Source organism: Macaca fascicularis, chromosome 9 (assembly GCF_037993035.2).
Source record: "Macaca fascicularis isolate 582-1 chromosome 9, T2T-MFA8v1.1".
NCBI classification, from domain to species: Eukaryota; Metazoa; Chordata; class Mammalia; order Primates; family Cercopithecidae; genus Macaca; species Macaca fascicularis.
This window is the reverse complement of record NC_088383.1, coordinates 16,570,920-16,585,924: the sequence shown is the minus strand read 5'-3', so window position 1 is coordinate 16,585,924 and position 15,005 is coordinate 16,570,920. Positions and strand designations below refer to the sequence as shown.

The following is a 15,005-nucleotide window of genomic DNA, read 5'->3' as shown; positions in this document are numbered from 1 at the left end:
AACCTCCACCTCCTGGGTTCAAGTGATTTTCTCATCCAGCCTCCCAAGTAGCTGGGACTACAGGCACAAGCCACCACGCCCAGCTTTTTTTTGGGGGGGTATTTTTTGGTAGAGACAGGGTTTCACCATGTTGCCCAGGCTGGTCTTGAACTCCCAGACTCAAATGATCCTCCCGCTTTGGCTTCTCAAATTACTGGAATTACAAGCATGAGCCACCGTACCCAGCCTCTCTTCAATTTTTTTGGAGGAGTTTGAGAAGGATTGGTATTAGTTCAAGTATTTTTAATGTACAAATTTATTATGTGTTTTAATTGGCTGCCATGTTTTACAAATTATTAACTATTCACATCTTCTTTGTCAGACAACAGAAAGATCAGAGTTAATGGAACCAAAGAACATATTGAGTTTAAATCCAATCAGTGGTTTGGAGCAACAGTGAAAGCTCACAAAGGAAAAGTTGTGGTGAGTATGAGCCGTGGGCTTGTGCTGCTGCTTTGGAATACGGTGTGCACTGCAATGTTTTAAAGCTCATGTTTAGGAAAGCTCTTTCCTATAGGAACATGTTAGACTTTCAGTGATAAACCTGTTGCCATTTTAAAAGAAACTGTATGCTTAAAAATTAAAGAATGTATTTTAGTGTTTAAAGTTATCAGAAATAACTCCTGTTTTCCAGAAAAGCAGTTAAATATTTTCAAATATTTCAAAAACAACTAAGAAAAGTAAAAGCTAAATCTTAAAGTGGTAAAACATACTGCTTAAGACTGACTTAGGGACTACCTAAAATCTGACCAGAAAAATAGGACTATTCCCATAAGAAGGCTAAGTTAATCTGCTTTGGTTTCATTGATCCTTTTTCCACCGAAAGGAAAACTGTCTTTCATAATTTTTAAACGGCTGACTGCATGATTCTCTGAGTTCATTAATACTTTTTAAAGTAAAAACACTCATTCCCAAATAGATAATCTTTCAGCTTCAAAGTGCTATGACTTTATAATTCTATTATTTTATTGTTCTGAGCAATGATACGTGTCTAAGTTATCAAGAAGCAAATGACTGTTGAAGTAATCTGGAAGTGTTTTTTAGTTTGGGGAATTTTTCAACCTATTGGCTTTAATTTCCTTACAACAATAAAGCAATAACTTTGGCTTTTAGGATTTGTTGAAAGCTACTTGAATTATGATTTAATAAGAATAAGTATCTAAAGGAAATGCCTTACTTTATTTAGTCTGTGGTTAACCCCAAAAAGATTTTGACATAAAACAGGTAATGTATAAAGTGTATATAGCCCTCTCTAGTTAAGAAATCCAACATTTACAATATAGTTTTTGTACGGTTGTCTTTGCATTAATACAAGTTTTACATTCCAGAATTGGTAAGCACTTTTTAAGGTGGTATATGACTTATGGGACTTGCTGTTGAAAAATTAACTCTGTGTAATAACTGTTTGGGGTTTAAAAAATCTTTTGGATAGTTTTGATTTTTTTGTGTCTTGAAATTTTATCTGCAACATATAATAGTTGCATATTTATTCAATAATTGTAGAAACCCTCAAAACAATGGAAACTAAAATAATACACCATGTTCATAATAAAAGTGATTAATTTTTGGCATGCATGCATTTTCTAAAATATGTGATGGGAAATAGGATAATACAGAGTATATTTCAAGCTAAATTTTTTCTTTGAACACTGAAACTTAGCAGATTGAACATTTAAATTCTCTCCTATATGATGTAATTTTATAACTGTAAAATCCTGCCTCCAGAAGTATCATTTTATATATCCAGGTACCATGAGTATACATAGCAGGTTTGGGTCAAAGCCTAAGTATATCACATCAGTATGTTTCACATCAATGTGAAACTGAGCAGATTGAAAAAGAGTAACTTTTTAGAGCTAACATCAGACAAACACTGGAAAGCATTTTCGTGGCATGAAATGCCTTTTGGTGAAACAGAAGGTGAGGCCAGTTGGATGAGATCAAGCTACACAAGTGAATGCTTCACGACGTAGACTTCCCTGTGCTTTTGCAACTGCACCTTATGCTGAATTTATGAACCAGATAACTTGGGGAACCTAGAAGAGTTACAGAGTTTTGAGGTATTGGCCAAGACTTTACAATATATAGAGAGGCAAAACCAAACAACTGAAGTTGTAGAAGGGTAATTTATTTGACACTAGGAGTTACCTTTACTAAAAGTAGTTATACATTGGTCCAAATTACCAAGGACACATTTGGAAGCATAGACCACTTTCAAATTGGGATTTTTTTTCACTTCTCTGGAATTAAGTATGACACAATACCATCAAGTTAGAAGGCAGGCTAGCAGCTCTGTGTTCTAGGATTCTGTCTTTAGAGATGAGTATTTGGAGAATCACGTACAATATTTACAGAAGATTCAGGCAAGTAAAACGGAAGTCCAAATCATGCTAATGTTTTATACACGTTTATTTCCTCTCTTCATTCCTAACAAAATGTTATTTCATTTCCTTGAAGAGGATTTCCGTACAGTGCTCTTGTTAGAATCTAAACTTCTGCAAAAACAGCCAGATCATGTTTTCCTTGCTGTTGTTTAAATTCATTTTTGCCCATAATATTCCTGATATTAAGCAAACTAATTCAGAAGCAGTTCTCTCTTTTCACCATAATGTATTCCTAAAAAAAGGGTCATAGGCAATGACATAAAGTATGTCTTATTTTCTCTAAAGCAACATTCCGAAAATGAAAAGGAATGGGTGAGGCATCAAATCAGTTTCTGATATGACAAATTATAAATCATAAAAGCAAAGATATAACAAACAAATGCATCATTTGGTATTGTAAAATTATGTTTCAACTTCTATCTGACAGGCATGCATTTAATTCAACATGTTATACATCCATTAATCAAGTTTTATATGCAAACCTTCATATGTAAGTCCTGTAGGCAGTTAATTCAATTCCAAAAAAGGTTCCAAAGTGTGAGCAAATATTTGTACAGTATGCAACATTATTTAATTTACCACTCTATAGGTTAGCTGGAAATAAGCCCAGGACATTTGGTTTCTAACCCTTTGGTTATTTGCTACCTTAGAATGGAGAGGGCATTTATGAAATAATTTGGATAACTCTCCTTTCTCAAAAAGATTGAGGCCTTGGGAGTTTATCTCAATACATTTCTCCATAACAAGGAGGGCCACAGACTCGAATTGCTTCACCTGTCGTGTTTAATGCCTTGAAATGCTTGCAGCTCATTAACATGCTCTCTTACTGACTTTCTGATCATCCCTGATAAAATTGCTAAAACAGGCACAAGATGCTTTTACTTTCAGTTTTGCCCTGAATAAAAACCACGAAAGGAAAAACCAAGCCAAAAACACTGTGAAAATGGAGAAGCGCATCCAGATGAAAGTCATTGTTTAAAAGTCATAAGATGCGGCTTCGGTGATAAACTAGGGGGCGTCACAAAACAGAAGTTTACTAGCTTGTTTGCATCCTTTGATTGGAAAGTCATCTTTCAAAAACAATAATTAGACACAGAAAGGAACTTGTTCTCATAAGACATCACACTGATTAATTCACTGTTTACATGATCATTTGCTTTTATGTAGGTCCAATTAAAAAGAAGAAAAGAAATATGAGTTACTCGCTTTTAGGAATTATTTTCTGCTTGCCTTTAGGGGCAGAAAAAATTTAATTTCTATGGGGTCTAGGTGCTGTGGCTCTTCCCTGTAATTCCAGCACTTTGGGAGGCTGAGACAAGAGGATTACTTAAGCCCAGGAGATTGAGACCAGTTGGAGCAACCTAGTGAAACTCTATCTCTACAAAAAAAAAAAGAAAAGAAAAGAAAGAAAGAAAAATTAGCCAGGCATGGTGGTGTGTGCCTGTGGTCCCAGCTACTTGGGAGGCTCAGGCAAGAGGATCACTTAAGCACAGGATATTGTGCCTACAGTGAGCTGTGATCAGGCCTCTGCACTCCAGCCTGGGTGACAGAGCAAGACCTTGTCTCAAAAAAAAATTGTCAGAAAACTCCTTTTTTTGCAAAAAAATTGTCAGAAAACTCCTTTTTTAATTTTCACCAATTCCACAGTGTATTAACATAAAAAATTACTTTTGGAAGTAATTACCTCTGATGACTAAGGTACTCATTAGCATGCTAGAGGCCAATTTATTCACCCAATAATGTAACCGTTTGTTACACCAATAAATCAAATAAAACTATAGTATGAGAAACCTACAGCAAAAATGTATTTTTTTTTTTGTCTTTGATGTTTCCTAGGCCTGTGCTCCTTTATATCACTGGAGAACTCTTAAACCAACGCCAGAAAAGGACCCAGTTGGCACCTGCTATGTAGCAATTCAGAACTTCAGCGCCTATGCCGAGTTCTCTCCTTGCCGGAACAGTAAGCAAATTTTATTCCTTGAAAGTGACATTAGCTCAAGCGCCTTTCTATTGTAGACAGGAGTACAGGTAGACTCAAAACACCATTGAAAACTTACAGGGTTGCAAGGAAAAAGCTTTGGGGGTAAGTAAAGATTTTCGTCAGCCTTACAGGTGTCTTGATGTGACAGCAGGTCAAAGGCATGGAATTCTACTGATCTGTGTTTTAGAACACTTCTGATTTAAGATATTTTGCAGAATTGATTGGTTCCTTATTTTAGGCCATAAGGTGTCAGTTGCTGTTCAAAATTCACGCCCCGTGTCCTAAAGAATGCTCACTCCCCACTCTACTTGTTTATTGCTGAAATGGTGTTAGCTAGCATGGTTGGACCTGGGCATATGTTCAACTTGAGATTTCTGTCTGGCTTGTGTTCTCAATGGCTGTTTCTTTCTTTACCAGCTGTGTATGCAGATTGTCTGCATGATATGCCTTTCTGCTTAAGAGGTTTAATCCTTTTTTCCAAAATGATTCTGTATACTTAGAGTTCAAATCTCATATGGCAGTTCCAGGAATCTTGCAGCCAAGCAGTCTTTAAAGCAAACCTGGGAGTGTCATCTTTGGGGTTTTGTGTTTTAATCACTTTATCTCTGTGGAATACCCAAGACTTGGGATAGCATGATGGACGGATGGATGGATGGATGGACGGATGGATGGATGGATGGATGGATGGAAGGATGGATGGACGGATGGACGGATGGACGGATGGACGGAAGGATGGATGGATGGAAGGATGGATGGATGGATGGAAGGATGAATGGATGGATGGATGGATGGATGGATGGATGGATGGACGGACGGACGGATGGAAGGATGGATGGATGGATGGATGGATGGATGGATGGATGGATGGATGGATGGGTGAATGGATGGATAGATGGATTCATCTACTCGGAGTCCTTTAATTAACTCCTGCAGTTTTCAGTGTGCCAGATAGATCACTGGGATTTGTTGATAAGCAACCTATGGATTTTCATTCTTATTCTTGATAATTCACAAGATCATACTGGAAGGAAAATGTAGTAGAAAGAACATTCTAGTGACTGATTTCAGGATATTGATTTTAAAAAAACCACTAAATCCCAAATTAGCTTGATCTCTAAAACTATAAATTTTTCCCCTTTTGCATGAGTGTTTCTAAAATTCAATATTAATGTAGGGAAGATTATGATCAAATGTCATAAATAAATGAGAGAAAAAACAGATTAGTGATATTAGAGGGTTAACAAAGAGGCTACTGAGATTTAGAAACCTAAAGTACTGGGAACGGAACTGTTTTTTGTTTGTTTGTTTGTTTGTTTTTGAGATAGCATCTCACTCTGTCAGCCAGGCTGGAGTGCAATAGTGTGATCATGGCACAATGTGTGTGATCATGGCTCAGTGTAGCCTTGACTTCCTGGACTCAAGCAGTCCTCCTACCTCAGCCTCCCAAATAGCTGGGACCACAGGCATGTGCCACCATGCCTAGCTAATTTTTGTATTTTTTGTAGAGAGGGGTTTTTGCCATGTTGTCCAGGCTGATCTTGAATTCCTGAGCTCATGCAATCCATCCATCTCAGCCTTTCAAAGTGCTGGGATTGCAGCCGTGTGGCACCACACCTGGCTTGGACATTTTAACTCTGATGGCTTTTAGTGAGGATTTTTAACAAGGAGAAGATTATTGCTTTCTATTTAGAAATACTGAAGTAAATCAGACACTTCTTCAGATTACAACAAATGTCAGCTGAATGGATAGTCCATGGAATAAGGATTTTATTTTAAATAGCTTTAAAGTAGGCATTCTTTGTAGATCATAGGACTCAAGTATTTATTCAATGCAGGATTTTTTTTTCTTTTTTTTTCTTTTTTTTGAGATGGAGTGTTGCTCAGTCGCCCAGGCTGGAGTGCAGTGGAGCGATCTCGGCTCACTGCAAGCTCCGCCTCCCAGGTTCACGCCATTCTCCTGCCTCAGCCTCCCGAGTAGCTGGGACTACAGGAGCCCGCCACTACGCCTAGCTAGTTTTTTCTTTTTTCTTTTTTTTTTTTTTGTACTTTTAGTAGAGATGGGGTTTCACCATGTTAGCCAGGATGGTCTTGATCTCCTGACCTCATGATCCGCCTGTCTGGGCCTCCCAAAGTGCTGGGATTACAGGTGTGAGCCACTGCGCCCGGCCAGGATTTCTTAAAACACACACACACACACACACACACACACACACACACACACACACACACTGAGCACTAAACTAACTCTTCTATGTTTAGGGAATACAGCAAAGAACAAGAGGAAAAAAAGCCCTCTGTTCAAGGAACTGGCTCTAGACAGTAAACATGTAAAGAAATGTGTTTATGATACAATGTCAGGCAGTGAAAAGTGCTACAAAAAATACAACAAGACAAGAAAGGAGGGAGAGACCTGTGCTGGGGAAGCCAGGGGAAGAGCAGCATTTTAGACAAGATGATACAAAGGGATTCTTCTAGCAAATGATTATTGGAGTAGAGAGGAGAGAAACTTCCCAGACTCAGGCAACAACCAATATGAGGCCTAGTTTGTGTCGTGTTCCATTCAAAGTGCTGTGCTCTTGGATTTATTAAGAGGTCAGTATTGTTACGCTGAAGATAAAATCCCACAAACAATAACAAAGGAAATCCAAAATATATCAGAAAAACAATGGGAGTGGAGAGATTCATGACTGAACTTGTTTCATCAATATTTACACCTATCCATATCCTATACTCCATGCCTGTTCTGTGATATTGACCATATGCTCACGGACAAGCTGGCTTGTTCAATGAACAACAAATAACTCTAACTAAAAAGACGAGACCATCCTTCATATGCCTTTTGCCTTGATAATGTCGGATATTCTTCCAACTGCCATTAAGGATGATCTTTATAAAACTAGTCACTCCTTGTTCTGCCTTTTTGCCTGACTACCTGTGTGGGATGTGAGGGCTCACATCAAAATACACCACATGAAATGTAGACTTCTAGGGGAAAAGTTTCAGAGTGAGTTTGAACCATTCTTTTTTTATTTTTATTTTTTATTTTTATTTTTTTGAGGTGGAGTCTCGCTCTGTCGCCCAGGCTGGAGCGCAGTGGCGCGATCTTGGCTCACTGCAAGCTCCACGCCCGGGTTCACGCCATTCACCTGCCTCAGCCTCCCGAGTAGCTGGGATTACAGGGGACTGCCACCACACCCGGCTAGTTTTTTGTATTTTTTTAGTAGGGACGGGGTTTCCCTGTGTTAGCCAGGATGGTCTCAATCTCCTGACCTCATGATCCACCCGCCTCGGCCTCCCAAAGTGCTGGGATTACAGGCGGGAGCCACTGTACCCGGCCTGAACCATTCTTCAAAAATGTACATTAATGTACATTTGCATCTTAAGCTACACGGACACAGTAGGCTAATAGCTCAACAAAGATAGAATGGAGCACATGTTGAGTTGCAGAATAGCTCAATAAATTGCCATGAATTCTTTCCTCTCTGGTGTATAGCCACAGTTTTCACATCCTCCTGGTCTCCCTATTCCTAGGGGTACTTCTTCCTCCTCAGATCATCTAAGAAGCAGACTTGCCGTCATGGCCAAGAAGTTCACAGATCATTAACACAAAGCCAGCTTCTTCCTGAGCATGTGGATGGTCAGTATCCCAGAACAGGAAACATCAGTAGTATTATTTTCAAAAGAAAATTTAAAGAAGCACCTCATGTTAATTTTACACCACAAACCCACTCTGCTGATATTGTCAGCCATTACCTGCTCATTCATATTGATCACCTGCCTATGGCTCTTATGGTCATTCATCATTCAGGTGGAGATGGTTCACACACACCCTTCCATTTGTCGGATAAGAAGTCAACAAATAGTAGCAAATTATCCACAGGCTTCCTTGGATTCCTGAGTTCACTCTAGGATGTAATTATCAAGTTCACAGATGCTCTGAAGTCCCAGGAAGAAAGATTCCTTCAACTCTCATAAATTATGATTCAACAAGGAAAAAAAAAAAAAGACTTTGTCATGGAAAGAACCTCATGCCCTGTTATAATTACCACTTACAATAAACATTTGGAGCTCATTATTTTCTCAGTGTATTTTGTAAAAAATGAATGTTTTAATTTTTTTCAGCCTGCTGTTTTAAAGCAGTACTTTCAAAGAATGGTTGTGTTTCTTCCCTTTTGAATAATTTACAATCTTAAAAATAAAAAGTCAGGGTTGAATTTAAAAGGGATTTTTAAAGGCTTGTGGATGGAAAAATACATGTAAGAACATGTGTATGATACATATATGTTCAGAGTAATATCTCATGCATTCATATATATTTCTGGATGCATATAAATATTTACACTTATGAGCTTCTAGAAAATTGCTACTCAGACATTCCAGATTATTGAGATGAGCTTTTAGGGAACTTTATAGGATTCATGACCATAAATCATGAAATATAGTTGTGAAATAAGGAACAAATTTTGTTAAAATACAGTGCGTGAGGTCAAAAAGTATTTTTAAAAATAAAGGGAGCATCTGTAAAAAATTGATGATGACAGTGCTAAAATTAGCTAAGTAATGACCAAAGGAAAGAAAAAACCAGGAGACATTCTAAGGGAAGCTGGAAAGGCCAGGTCCATCTCAAAAAGCTTCTGAACAGGCACGTGCCCAGTCATCAGTACTTCTTGTGATGACGTGTGTTTCCTTTCCCATCCTCTTATTTCAGTTTCCATTGAGGAATATCCTTGATAAGAAAGGAGTCATTATTTACATGTCCAAATCTAACTATGCAGGATTGAAATTCCCTCTGCTTAATTCACTACATTTTGGCTATTTTAGGCATGTTAGAAGTTGTAGAAGCTCTTTTAAAGTACAAGTTACAAGTAGTAAATTCCTGGTCCTAATGCCCTACAGACTTTTGATAATAGCCTTGAAATCACGGTGTTGGCCTGCCTATACTTTACAACTGTACCATGAGATCCTATTGGACAATGAGTTAGTGAGTCATATTGCATGGAAAGCAAGATAAGCCACTACTAGAATTTGGTCTTTTGTGAACACTAGCGTTGCAATGTCCAGGGAGACTGTGACCAGAAATGCAATTTCCCAATTTACCTAGCTTATTATAACAGGATAATTTATTTTATTATTATTTTTGTTTGTTTGAGATGGAGTCTTGCTCTGTCACCCAGGCTGGAGTGCAGTGACATGATCTCTGCTCACTGCAACCTCCACCTCCCGGGTTCAAGCGATTCTCCTGCCTCAGTCTCCCAAGTAGCTGGGAATGCAGACATGCGCCACCATGCCCAGCTAATTTTTATATTTTTAGTGGAGACAGGATTTCACCATGTTGACCAGGATGATCTCGATCTCTTGACCTCATGATCTGCCTGCCTTGGCCTCCCAAAGTGCTGGGATTACAGGTGTGAGCCACCGCGCCTGGCCATAATAGGATAATTTAAAATTAAGTTCCTATTAAAGAGCATAATAATGGAAACGCTTATTGGTGGCCCAGAAGATGACATCCACAAAGGTCATCTTGCACTGCTCCTTCTTCCTCAAGGTGTCACCTGTTGGGAATGACAGACCTGCCTTCACTCATCACGAGGAGGCAAAAGAGAGACACGTTATTGCCTCATGGGAAATTTGGAATATAGTCAAAGATAGAGATTTTATTTCTTCCAATGAACATGAGTCATAAAACCCAATATAGTAGCCAAAAGGAATGTTATTCCTGTTGATCTTGCTAGAGAATCACAATGATATTTGGGGTAAGAAAATAGATGGAAATTTGTTTAATAAATTACTTGGAATACATTTAAAAAATAAACATAAAACACATATTGATCATTTTTAATTTAGAAGGTTCTAGAGGAAATGACATAATATCCTGAATTGGTTGTTTAAAAATATTTCAGGAATGATGACGTTATAACATTTATGTATTTTGATCATTCTAGGCAATGCTGATCCGGAAGGGCAGGGTTACTGCCAAGCAGGATTTAGTCTGGATTTTTATAAGGTGAATTATTTTGGTCTTGCACCTTCTAATATTTCATCTGATTGCTTTTTTTTTACCCTCTGCCTCTCACTCCCACACCCCAAAGCCACCACCACCACCAAAGAAACAAAGAATCTTAAGGAACATACCTAGCCTGTTTAGGCAAATTCTTTCTAAAAATATTTTCTGTTCACTTTTTATTTTTATATAAATAACTTATGCACATAGCAACCTATTAAACAGTAGAGAAATAGACACGATGGAAAGCAACAGCCTTTCTTCTTACCCTTTGTGGCAATAATTTTTTAAATGAAAATCTAAAAAACTCAGTAAAGAAATGTTTCTTAAAAAGATCACAGGAATCTATTCATTGTTTTGTTAACTGCAATTGACCAGCTACATTTAATATTAATATTAAAATTCATATATCCTTCACAAAATTAAAAAGAGATGTTCAGTAAGAATGTAGAGGGAAAAGATTCTGTGGTTTTGAAAATAGTATAGAAAAATTTCATCAATGTATAAACTGTTTACTGTCTTTTATTGTACTTTTTATCATTACTTTTTTGTTTTGATATTTTCCACTGAGAGTTAAAAATATGAAAAATGAAAAGTGAGGATGTACATTCATGAGAAAATGTTTATATGTGTTAGTCTGGAGTGTTTGCTCTTTCTTCTGAGAAGGAGGTGGCATTGAGGATGTATGGAAAACAATAGGCATTACTATGGCCTTGAAATAAATTGGAACAGAATTTTTTTTTATCACTGAGCCTCAAAAGACCATGTCTGCAGGACTGCACAGCATTAAATATGTTGATATTTTGCTTATCAGAGGCAATCAAAAAACAGAATTTATCTCTCTCAAGGGAGAGAGTTCAACTTACTTAATTGAGTGAAATTAAAATTATTTAATGTGATAATACACTAAATAATTGAAAACAAAAGAGGAAGGAAAATGAACTGCAGGCCCCAGATAGAAGGGTCTCTTTTAAAAATTGCTTTTTATGTGTAACAAATTGTTAGAGCAATGCTTATTAACAATGATTTATCGCCCTTTAAAAATGTTCAGTGTTTCCTTTCTGATTATGGTTGCTGTTGCTGTTTCTGTTTTGTAGAATGGAGACCTTATTGTGGGAGGACCTGGGAGTTTCTACTGGCAAGGTATGTTCTGTTGGCAGAGCAGAAAAGCACATTTACTGTTACTAACAGAAGGATAGACCCAGAAGTAATGTTAAATGTTTACTTTCTGTTACCTTAATTTTATATCCTTATTCATAGTTTCTCAAATGAAGTATTATTTGTTGTTTTTGCTTTTAATATTTTATTTTAATTGACAATTGTACATGTTTATGGGGAACATGTGATATTTTCACACATGTATATGATGTGTAATGATCAAATCAGGGTAATTAGAATAACCATCACCTCAAACATTGATCATTTGTGTTAGGAACATTTTAAATCTCTTCTAGCTATTTGAAAATATGCAATAAATTGTTGTTAACTGTAGTCACCTTAATGCTATAGAACATTAGACTTATTCCCCCTATCAGGCTGTACTTTTGTGTCCTTTAACCCATCTCTGGCTATACCTGAATTTCTATCCATCCTTTCCTCTAGGAACCACTTTTCCATACTCTACTTCAATGAAATCAACTTTTTTAGCTTCCATGTATGAGTAAGAACAAAAGCATCATTTCGATTTGTACTCTCATTTGTTTTGTTTTTGTTTTTTCTGAGACAGAGTTTTGCTCTTGTTGCCCAGGATGGAGTGCAACAGCATGATCTTGACTCACTGCAACCTCCACCTACCAGGTTCAGGCAATTCTCCTGCCTCAGCCTCCTGAGTAGCTGGAAATACAGGTGCACGCCACCATGCCCAGCTAATTTTTGAATTTTTAGTAGAGATGGGGTTTCACCATGTTGGTCAGGCTGGTCTCAAACTCTTGACCTCAGGTGATCCACCCGCCTTGGCCTCCCAAAGTGCTAGGATTACAGGCATAAACCACTGTGCCCAGCCTGTACTCTGTAATGTAAATGATATTTTAAAATACTCTTGCAACTTAACAATTCATTTCTCCATCAAGAATGTGTTGAGGCTCTGCCAAGCTCTGTGGTAGATGCTGGGGATACATTAATGAGTAAAAACACATTGTTCTTACTGTCATGGAGGTTAATATCTAGAGAATAACAGGCATTAATCAAACACTCACAGGGGGTACCCGAGAACCCCCAACTGTGATACACACTCCAAAGCAAAGGCATTTGCTGATGGGGCCGGGAGAAATTAGGAGGCTTCTCCAGGGTGGCTGTGGATAGGTGTGTTTTGTCCTCTGACCACTGGCTGACAGGGAGCTGGAATACAACCTGTGCTCCGCTTACAGAACCATGAACCCAGGTGCAGACAGCATCTGCCCAGAGGAAATGACATCCTCTAATTCTTGCTAAGGTGCTGCATAGACCAGCGGCAGCGCAAAGGTTAACCAACTTGGAAAGCAAGCAACCCTGAACTGAGATCTGGACCTTACGTAGGAGTTACCTAGGTGAAGAGAGGAGGGACCATGTGCAGATGTTCTGTGGGAGGCAGGAGGGCACTGCAGGTGAGAATAGAGGAAAGTCAAGGTGACCAGAGTTAAGAGAGTGAGGGAAGAAGTGCTTGGGTGGTATGGAGTCCCTAATTTCACAAAAGAATGGATGATGTGAAATTAACATAACAATGTTAATAGATGTTAATTTCACATCATCCATTCTTTAAGTTGAAAAAACATTGGATACAAAGGATTTGCTGAAAATTTTCCATAGCAATGGCACATAGAAGCATTTTGTCTGAGACATAGAAATTTAAAATTTTATTCAGGTTTCACATTGCAGGCTTGCAGTCCATGCTAAGCTATTTTGTCTTCATTCTACAAACTATGGTAAACCACTGGGAGATTTTAAGAGTTTAAATAGATGGCTTAGGCTAGAGTAAGAAGGTGTTGTTTGTCCTGAGTATAGTGACAAACTATGAAATGAGTTTAAGCATGGAGTGCTACAATTGAATTTATGTTTTGAAAAGATCATTCTGGCTGCGTTACAGAAAATAGATTGAAAGTTGGCCAAGGTGAACTATCAGCAAAGTAGTTACAAGGATATAAACTACTTTTAAGTTTATCAGGTAAACAAGCTGTATAAGTTTCAGGTAAAGATGTTTGTTTCTTAGAGCGATGATGGTACAGATTGAAAAAGAAGAGAAATTTGAGAAACAGTTTGGAGGCAAAAGAAGCAGCCTAAATGATGGGTTGGATATACAGCAGTAAGGGAAGAGAGGTGGTGAGGGAATGTTTCTGACGCCTGCTACTGAATGGCTGTAGGGGGGTGCCGTTCACTGAGACAGAGAACACTGGAAGAAGAAAGGTTTGGAGCGGGCTGGAGAGGGAAGAAGATGAGTTTACTTTTTGTTCTGTTGGGTATGAAAATGTTTGCAATACCTAAAGGGTTTCACATAAGTATTTAGGGCTTAAGCTCAGAAGACATCTAAAGTGAAATATAAATTTTCATCACTTGCTATACTGATTTTAACTGAGGCCATGGGTATAGATGGGAGGCCTAAAGAGAGAATACCAAGAAGATTCTGTAATTTGGGCTGTAAAGTTTAGGATAGAGTAGAATCTGAGATTCATAGTTGAGGGAGGAATTTTTTTAATGGAAGAAACTTGATCATGTTTAAAAGTAATTGAGAAAGATCCAGGAGAGATAGATTTATGATAATTTTTTTTTTTTTTTTTTTTTTTTTTTTTTTTTGGTGATGAGTCTCACTTTGTCACCCAGGTTGGAGTGCAGTGGTGCAATCTTGGCTCACTGCAACCTCTGCCTCCCAGGTTTAAGTGATTCTCCTGCCTCAGCCTCCTGAGTAGCTGGGACTACAGGTGCATGCCACACCTGGCTAATTTTTGTATTTTTAGTAGAGACAGGGGTTCACCATGTTGGTCAGGCTGGTCTCAAACTCCCGACCTCATGATCTGCCCACCTCGGCCTCCCAAAGTTCTGGGATTACAGGTGTGAGCTACCGTGCCCAGCCGATTTATGATAAAATTGTATATAAACTTAATGTTAAGCTCAACTCATGCATATACAATTATAAACATCAAACAATTAACATTTTGGTATTTAAAAATTACTTTGCAAACTGTAAAACTATATATTTTGCACAACAGATGGCTACAAAATGAAAATTACTTTTATGGAAGGTTTTCTAATTCACTTGGTTTATTTCACATAATCTATTCTTTTGCTTAAACTGAAAAAATGTCTGAGACAAATGATTTGTTAAAAATTTGCCATAGCAATTGCATATAGAAACACATGTTTGAGACATAGAATTTAAAATTTTATTCAGGTTTAAGATGATAATGTTTATAGACACAATTAAAGGAAACAGCAAAGACAGTGTGTATGTGGGATGGAGGAAAGAGAATCTTTAGCTCTAACCCAGAGACAATTGGCAAATTCTACAGTGTTCAGAAACTCATGTGTAAATACCATTGTCTTAATAGCAGAATAGTCATGTCAGTCCCAGTCACTTGGCAATATTTATGATCTGGTTTGACAGTTTTATTCTTTTGTGGACCTCCAACAG

The 15,005-nt window shown here is 37.8% G+C and overlaps 1 protein-coding gene across 3 annotated transcripts in view; it reads left to right on the top strand.

The window, feature by feature from the left end:
* ITGA8 (integrin subunit alpha 8) overlaps nt 1–15,005 on the top strand; it is a 196,557-nt gene that overhangs the window by 32,245 nt on the left and 149,307 nt on the right. For all 3 annotated transcript variants that reach the window (XM_005564711.4, XM_065520345.2, XM_065520346.2), the window contains exons 3-6: nt 362–462; nt 4,260–4,383; nt 10,347–10,408; nt 11,503–11,548. In XM_005564711.4, coding sequence (XP_005564768.3) covers nt 362–462; nt 4,260–4,383; nt 10,347–10,408; nt 11,503–11,548 — 333 coding nt within the window. The remainder of the gene's footprint in view (nt 1–361; nt 463–4,259; nt 4,384–10,346; nt 10,409–11,502; nt 11,549–15,005) is intronic.